Here is an 8,816-nt window from a genome sequence, read left to right on the forward strand (position 1 = left end):
CATCGAGGGCAAGGCCCCAGTGATTCACGCGGAGTGGCACGTAACCCACTGAGTACTGCTCAAGTATCAAAGCAGTCGCTGCATGCCAAGAGTGGTGTGGTTGGCCAAAGTCCGATGCATTGAGGGCGATGTCCCAGAGATGCACATGGAGAGACACGTAAGCAGCTGAGCACTGTTTACATTTCAAAGCAGTTGCTGCATGCCTAGAATAACTTGTCGTACGAGGTTCGAGGCATCTTGGACAAGGCTCTTCTGATGCGCGTTAAGTGGATAGATAACAACGTGACGAAGACTGCGAAAAGAGCAGCTCTTCGTCGGATGTTGTTAACAACATCAAGGCTCCGAATAAGCAGAGAGTGGGGGCACTGGACGACACCTAGTTCGTGTTTTCACTGGTCTCGATGAGACGTAAATTATCTATTGAGAGAAGACGATGATGCCGTATGATATCTGCGAGACGCAGGGCGTCGACCCTGACCCAGGGTGTATCTACCGTAGGTAGCTATTTGTGTTATGACGAGAGAGGAAGGCGGCAACGTCACCCTCGAGGCTATCCCCGCGGTGGATACTCTTCTTGAGCTGATCGAGATGTCCTTCAAAGGGTTTGGCGGTGCCTTGAAGGCAGGCGATTTAGCCGAGGTGGTCATTATACGACTGACCGAGAAGATTCACTCAACGTCGCTTCTGGATGAAGCTATCCTGGAGACACCAAGAGGGTGCTGAACGCACGAAGTGGATTATCGATCCCAAAGGATCCCTCAAATCCGTTTTTTCTTTGGTAAAGGAATTCCAAGACGTCGTCTCCAAAGATCTGCCGTCGGTCCTGCCTCCGGACCGAGGTGTGCGTCATGAGATCGACCTGGTTCCAGGAACCATATACTGCGTAGCACACCAATGGCCCCTGCCCAAAGAGCAGTGTGACGTCATTGACGCCATTTTCTGTGCGAAGCTCGACGCAGCATTGGTGCGTGAGATCAAGCCTCCCCATTCGACACCCACGTTTGTGTCCGGAAGTCTAGCGGCAAGTAGCGTATTGTTCACACTTATAATGAGCTCGAAGCTTCCACCATTCCGGCACAGATGTCGATTCCCGGGAAGGATGTTGACCAGAACAATATGGTTGGCTGTACAAAGAACAGTGCACTCGACTGGGTCGATAGGTACTGCCAATTGATCAGGAGACCGAGTAATATTCCGCTGACAGCGGTGTGCACTCCGAGTGGCATGTTCTGGGAGTGGCTGGTGATGCCCCAAGGGCTGTCAAATGCACCAGCGATATTTAATCGTCTTGTGACGCAGTTGTTTAGGCCCCACAGGGCGTATGCACAGACATTCTTTGACGACATTTTTGTTCGCAGTCGTGCAGAGCACGGAAGGGCGGATGAGGAGAACCACATCTTCCATTTAAGACCGGTGCTCGAGTGCATGCGCACGAAAAAACTGTACGCCAATGCAGACAAGTGCATATTTGGCGCAGAGGAGATTCCCCTTTCAGAGTGCTTCATTGGGAAGTGTGGTTTTCGAGCGGATCCCGCTAAAATCAAGGCCATTATAGATTGGCCGGCTCCAAAGAACCAGAAGGACTTGCGTGAAGTGGCTTGGTCTCGCCAATTACTTGCACAAGTGCAGCGTAAACTACGCAGAAATGGCCCGACCATTATCCAATCTTCTTATAATAGATGCGAAATGGTGTGGGAACACCGAACATCAGGAGGCTTTTGACGGGGTCAAAGACGACCTCCTGCATGCGCCGATACTGGCGCTGCCAGACCCCGATCGACCATGTCGTCTGTGACGCTTCGGACTTTTCCATCGGCTGTGCACTGCTGCAAGCAGACACCGAGGGGCGAGATGGTTGATCACGTTTGAATCTGGCCAGCTTAAGGCCGCGAAGTAGAACTACCCAGTCTACGACAAGGAGCTATTTGCGATGAATTATGCGCATGTCAGGTTCAGGGTGCACCTGCTTGACTCAAAGCCGTTTGTCATCTACACAGATCATGCGCACTACGTGCTACGACTCAGTCGTCTCACCTCTCGCAGAGGATTGCCAGGTGGCTATCATTCTTTGCAGTATATAACTTCGAGGTAGAATATCAGCCAAAAATGCTTTGGCTGATGCATTGTCACAAAGTGAGCCCAGCCCAAAACTTGCGGACACCATGTCTCGGCGTCCGGGGAAGTGGTATCAATACCAATCGCCTCGACGAGTCACAAGAGCAACAATTAGAGGCTACTCACAGGGCGGCCTTCTTGCGTGCTTATCCACACTCGGTCTTAGGCCCTCGTGTGGAATACGGCTTTCGCACGGCGGACCCCGCTACTGAAATGAAAGACGCGATCACTCGATCGTTAGGCGTCTAAGTCGGGCTCTTAGCCACTATACAAACAGAGCGTCATCAGCAAAAGATCTGCGAGCTCTCTCTTTGGTACCACAAGAGATTTTAATGGATCGGTACCGTGCTCGACTTCGAGCTCAAAAGGAGGTGCTCCTGTTCCTGAAATACAGACCATCCCAGTGGTGCTCGCCCCTGGCGAATCCGCTGCAGATGACGATGAGCTATTTGGGCGATGGGTGCAGCGGCACCGGAAACTGTCCTCGCTGTCTACCTTACAGCAAAGCCATGAGGAAGTGAACGTGCCCGTTGAGAGCTATCTTGGATTGTAGTTTGCCAAACTCAAGGCGCCACGCCGACTTCCTGCGTATAGTCGCCCTGCGACATATGGAACAATCTATAACGCACTCGCGGGCTCTGTGGTTTTTCAGATGAATGATTCTACGGCCACAGCAGCACAGCAATAGCTTGAGCTCAGCTCATGGCCTTCCGGCTTCCGCGCTACTGTCGACAAGCGCGGTGTGCACGACGATGCGAAGCGTAATGATCCTTCCGATCATAAGCGTCTGTGACGTCTGTGTAATCTTGCCAACATGGCACTTCTAATTCTCATGAACTCTCGCAGTTTAGGTATCCCCGCCTCTTCACAAGATATTGGGTTAAACCCCGTCGGCGACATCGACCCACAAGGCGCTCCACGTGGTAGTGGATGCCACCATTCCCATTGATGATAAGTCGGCGGCAGACGATGACGACTTAGTCGATCGCCGCCTGGTGACTCGCGATGCTCTTCGAGCGTTGGAGGACAAAGTCCATCGCCATCAGGATTCCGCCGAATATCTCTCCGAGGTCGCCAAGCGCTGTGCGGAAGACCTTGAAAGCCTGCAGCACTTTGTGCACTGACTACATCGCGTTGAGGAATATCATGCTCTGTCGGAGCGGACGCTGTGCGGAAGACCGCGAGATCCTGAAGACTTCGGGCACTGACTTCATCAGGTTGAGAATTATCCTGATCTGTCGGAGCGGATCCTTGCCGTCAAACAGGCAAAAGCGTCACTTCATGCGACGTTGGAGCGCCTTGCGCTTTTGGAAAATAAAATGTTGCACTCCGTGCTTAGAACCAGTTGCAAGTCGACTTCTGGGTGGCCGAGTGTCTTTGGGCGCCGTCTCGGCGCCAACAATTCCGCGGACACTTGCGCCGGATCCCGGTACACGAACATTCAAACATTTCATGTTTCTTCCACTCGGAGAATAGAACATTTTCTTGACTTGGTGGTGAGAGTGATTGCAAGGGCAATCAAGTGCTGCAGTTTCTTTTTACTTTACACATAAGAAGCAATGACTACTAGAATTCGCGTCAACGGAAGTAGATTTTGACTTTGTGCTCTATTACAATAGTACAATCTAATACCTCATAAATTCCGACGTTTTGGTAGCTGCACCAAAGTGTGAGCCAATTTGCGATGCTGATTGTATCTGGTAGTCAATGTCGGTCGTCAGGTGGATATCGCTTCAGAGGCCCACAATCGATTGGTCAAAGACAGCTGTATTTACTTTGGAGAGCAGTTTCATTTACAGGGACTAGTTGAGATTGAGTTCTTGGCATCCAACAATATGCTTCACATACGGGCACCAGAGCGCTATATGGTCTCAGTAATCTCACGGAGAACGTAGTTTGTTCTCACACCCGCAAAGGGAAAGCAAGTATGCAATACAAGCTCATTTAACTACGACCGTTAAGCGCTCAATCTAGCGAGGGCACATTTGTCTGAAAACTCGCAAAAGCAGATACTGCATGGGTAGATAAATAAGTTTGTAACGCTAATACCCAAGATGAACTAAAAAATGTTTAACCTTATTTTTGCGCGTGTATGTCAAGCTTAATTTTATTTGCTCTTGACTTCAATTTCGATTTATTTGCGCATGACACCAACTTTCTTTGAGAAATACATCAGTCTGTACCCGAGCTAATATCATGAATTCGTATCGAAAACGTTACCATCTCTTTACCAAAACTAGAACTACGAAAGGAGAACACAGAGTTTATTAGGCTTTTTTATATATTGGCGTGGGTCCCGATGTGGCGTGATCCGCGTTATTTAGTTCAAATCTAAACAGCTAAAATGCATTAATTTCGCACATCGCTTTTCTTGCGCACGGATATCGCAATACATTGTCCACCACGCTATCAATGGATGAGGTTTGGCCATAGTACTGTGGTTGTCCGTTGCGGGTATATTTGTCTAACACCAAGCAGCACATGTGCAAGATTGCCGATATTTTTGTGGGAATATCGGACTGATCCAAGACATAGTTACGACAAACCAATTTAGCGATAGAATTTGTCTAGCAAATTCTAGTCATTTTTTTACTTTTGACGATGTCGCTGACAGCAACAGTACGAGCCATTCGCTTAATCAGTCTTTAAAGGCCACAACACTAAGATTGCCGGACGCATCGATATCTCATAACGAATATGTAATTACCAATTTATCGGGGAAAAAGGTAATTTTGAGGGACAAATCCTCTTGTGCTAATTTCTTCATAAACGCGTTGACGTGTGTGTGCATATTGAGCTGACCCATCTGTACAAGAAGGTCTCCACTACATCGCGCCCAACGGGTCATACGTATCATGTCGACCAAACCGGTCGCTCAGAAAATCATTAGCGTCTCGTATCAAATTCAATATCAACGTCCTCATCGTATCGAACAGCCACACGTGGTGTGTTTTGGTGGATATATAACGCAGAGCTGAGATCAATACTGGTGGTGTGACATGCGCTTACAAAAGCTCGGACAAAGCAATTTCTTTGATTGGAAAAGTCAATGCTTACTAATGCTTTTGCAATCACAGCGCAAATCAAGTCGGATTTGTATTCCACGCGGATATCAGCATCTACTCTTCACCATTGTGATTTGATATAACCCATGACCAGAGGAGCCACGCATTGGCCACTACACATAGCAAGTCAGAATTGTGCTATGCCTCATGGGTTTACTTGGATAGAAACGCAGACGCATTCAAATTCTCTGTGAAAGGCGAGGCGCCGATGTCGTTGCTCATAATGACGCCTGACCCATACCGCTAACACATCGCTAGGAGCCGAGAAGTGTTCTTTGAAACTGTCGGTAGCTTATGTCATGACAAATAGCTTCCTAAAGATTGTTGGCTCTTCTCTGTGGCTTTAAGCCGGTGGTACTTAAATTACGCAGCACATTCATTTTATCGGTCTGCTTTATGCAAATGAAAGTAGTAGTAAAAAGAGTAAGTGTCAAAAATAATGATCGTATTGAAATTCTCGTCTGTATCCCTTAAGTTAACGAATGAGGCTTCACGGGGCCCTTGGTCTGGGGTAGTCAGGGATGACTAGTAGCCTCTAAGACCAAATATGCCCAAGTCGCATAACTCACGAGAGGGCAAATTTTCTCGCCACGCTTTTGCGCGGTGGACACATTTCACGGTGTTGTTTAATAAGCCCACGCGGTGACGAAGCATACATTTTTTGAATTTTGGGGCTGACCCTACTATCCGATGCCTGTACCCACACAAATTTTGCCCGAAAACTCCACACACCAGAAAAGAGGTGTGGATGCTCCATCTCGTACTGTCTGCTTTTTTGCCGCGTCAACTTTCTTGCTTTCGAGAGTTGAAAACACTAAGTGGTGATTAATCCATGGTATTTATAAATTAAATGCAGCCAAGATTCCGCGCGAATGCTAATTCCTAGTCAGCGGAACAGTATGATCGGCTAGACTTTGTTCAGTGCTATTATCACCTGGTGGTACGAGACAGCGTTTTTTTTCATTGTCGAACGTGATTTGAGCAAGCTGATCGCGGATTGGCTGGTTTGCCATAACATGCGCTTAAATATGCGGTGTGTAAGACTACGTTTTGACTGCGTTACATCGAACCGTTCATTGTCTTATGGAACAAGAAGCTAAATTCTACGTTGAATATACCACGTCAACATTCGTAAGAGCCAGTCGATCGTATAAAGCTCCGTTGAAACAAAACAACGTCTCTACTACTTCTGGTACTCTCTACCCAAAAGCAGCGACGCGGTTATGAGCCTTTAGATGTGTCATAAGCCAGGCAGTTTGATACCAAAGCTCGAAGAGCAAATCCGATATATGGCTCGTACGCTATCCTTGAGTCTCACCACAACAGAAAGAGCTCTTGAGAGCCATGCAATGGAGAGTCGACCTCCACCAGCACTGCTCGACGAGCAATGGGCGACAGTAGAACATTAATGGGTCAGCAGGTACCTTAAAGCTGGCACCAGTACCTGGTGAAGTAGATAAAAAATAGTCTATACTAAACTTCTTGGGAGTTTGAGCTTCCACTTCGGCAAGATTGATCTGGTGCCGTAGCCACTTTTGACCTGACGCACTCTCGAATTTTATCTTCATTGGAGAAGTCACAACCCGCAATCGCGGAACGCTTCCTGCTCGTGGAAGGCAATTCACCGTATGGAGAATAGAAATTTTGGTCGGTGGCCATAATAGCTGTCTCGTGGAAACGAGCGGGTCTGTATACAGCAAGAAGTTGAGATAATATATCGTCACCTCGACGGCCGCTTTGCTGAGGCTGCCTTGCAAGGCTTTAAGACCAGTAACGCGGTGTGTTTCCCTCACCCAGTACGCAAACTGAGCCGAATACTCAGCGGAACTTTTGCCAGCTTGCGGTATATCCCATTGAGAATACTGATTTACCCAGCCTTTGCCGTTAAAAGCGCAGATGATTTTTCTGGGCTGCTGGCTAAGGAATTGTTTGCGGGGTGTTTTTTCTCAGGCTCGTTTCGCATTGGATGTCCACATGCATAAGCGTGTCGAAGCTCCGTACATGCGTGGCGAGCAACAATAGAAGGTTTCAACCGTATTTACGACGTGATTTAAACAAGATTTAGCGTGAATCTCGCGCTTTTAGTGACGCTATTTGAGCCAACCCATGTCAAAGTAATGAGCCAATAATCGTTGTAGGTTCCACGGAGGATGTTGAGACACCTACCACTGATGATGAAAGCAACGCAAGTCCGAGACGGAGGTTTGGCGCAGTTAGCGACTTCTCTTTGAAGTGTTTGGTTAATATTCGAGAGTTCATTTGAAACACCTTGACACCTCATCGAGACGTTTTAGAGTCAGTCGCAAACACTGCGCTTATGACAAGGAATTTGACGAGGTACTTAGGAGGGGCTCCCATATATCAGTGCGCTCAAAATAGCAGGCATGGTAAACTGCAGAGAATGGGTGAAACTCCAGGCGCAGGTGTTGCTCGAGATGTGGCCATCTTTAAGCGGAGTCTCAAAACAAAAGAAGTAGTATAATGGGACAGGCTTTGCGATCTAGAGTGCTAAATCCTTACGCATTCGTTACATTGTACAAATTTCACATCACAATTGACATTTGCGAAGATTACGGATCTAAGGGCGGGTACTCATGGGATGCTAGCCGAATATTCACAGGGCCGTATCTGTAACGGAATTACACCTTGCCTGGTAACAGTGGTGCCTGTCACACGAAATGGGCATGGTGTGTCTGCACCTAAATAAGAATACGGTACTTGACTGGGTGGCCAGTAGTTATGCATGTATTTAGATTCTACTATATATAATTAGGAAAATCTATACATTTAAAATTAGGCGGCTTTGCCGCAAATAAAACAAATAGATTGAATTTTACATTCTAAACAGAAGCGTTTGATAGCCTTGGGTTAAGGTTCTAACTTCTCTTGGAGGTAGCGGATTGCGATCCGCTACACTCGTACTGATTCTTGTGAAGAAGGTAAGGTCGGTGACCTAAATTAAGCTTCCTCTAAGCGCAAAGCTACGGCAGCCCCGCTGCACTTGGTAGCACTTGTAGTTAATCTACACCTAATTCGTTTAGATTGATCCTCTGTGAGGATGCAGAAATTTTCCTTTTTGCCCCAGGATATGCAAGACGGGCTTGAAAAGCTGATATTTTTGCTGGGCCCTGAGGGCGTGCAACACCTTGCTGCGCAAGACCCCGAGGCAATCGGTGCGCTTCTAGAGGTGTTTTCAAATTACGAAAACGCGCTACTAGAGCACCTGCGGCAGAAGATGCCTGCTTCTTGCGTCTATGACGCCACTACCAATAACGGATAACTTCCCCCGCCCAATGCCGCTCATGGAAAGCGTTAAGGTCTTCGAGGAAAAGGATGCTCTGGGTAAGAGAGGTCGAGATGACCATCGCATCCGCCATACCCCAGACCGAGCAACAGCGCGTGATGCTAGCCATCTCAAAGCTCGGTGGTCGAGCGCGAGAATGGGCATTACTTCGGTCGGAGCTGCGTTTCCCTCCCGAGCGGAACTGAAATTGCAGCTCTCCAGAGTTTTCTCGACACCTAATCAGGCATATCGCATGCGATCCCGTTTCTTTGCCACCCGACAGGGCAACAAGGAGTTGGTGGACTTTGTCCAAGAGATGTGCACTCTCATTGCCGGGATGGCAGCAGATCCCC

General features: G+C 47.9%; 2 protein-coding genes across 2 annotated transcripts; one reads left to right on the plus strand and one right to left on the minus strand.

The window, feature by feature from the left end:
• Positions 1 to 3,674: 3,674 nt before the first annotated feature.
• Positions 3,675 to 4,010, plus strand: PHALS_08355 (uncharacterized protein; the record flags this gene model as incomplete). Its single annotated transcript, XM_024723689.1, has 2 exons — positions 3,675 to 3,702; positions 3,820 to 4,010. The coding sequence occupies 2 exons, from the start codon at positions 3,675 to 3,677 to the stop codon at positions 4,008 to 4,010; spliced, it is 219 nt and encodes a 72-aa protein (XP_024574641.1).
• A 1,546-nt stretch (positions 4,011 to 5,556) lies between these two features.
• On the minus strand, positions 5,557 to 5,937 carry PHALS_08356 (uncharacterized protein; the record flags this gene model as incomplete). The annotated part of the gene is made up of 2 exons (XM_024723690.1): positions 5,557 to 5,569; positions 5,750 to 5,937. 2 exons carry the CDS (start codon positions 5,935 to 5,937, stop codon positions 5,557 to 5,559), a joined length of 201 nt encoding a protein of 66 aa, XP_024574642.1.
• Positions 5,938 to 8,816: the final 2,879 nt, after the last annotated feature.

This window comes from Plasmopara halstedii, assembly GCF_900000015.1.
Source record: "Plasmopara halstedii genome assembly, contig: Scaffold_322, whole genome shotgun sequence".
NCBI classification, from domain to species: domain Eukaryota; phylum Oomycota; class Peronosporomycetes; order Peronosporales; family Peronosporaceae; genus Plasmopara; species Plasmopara halstedii.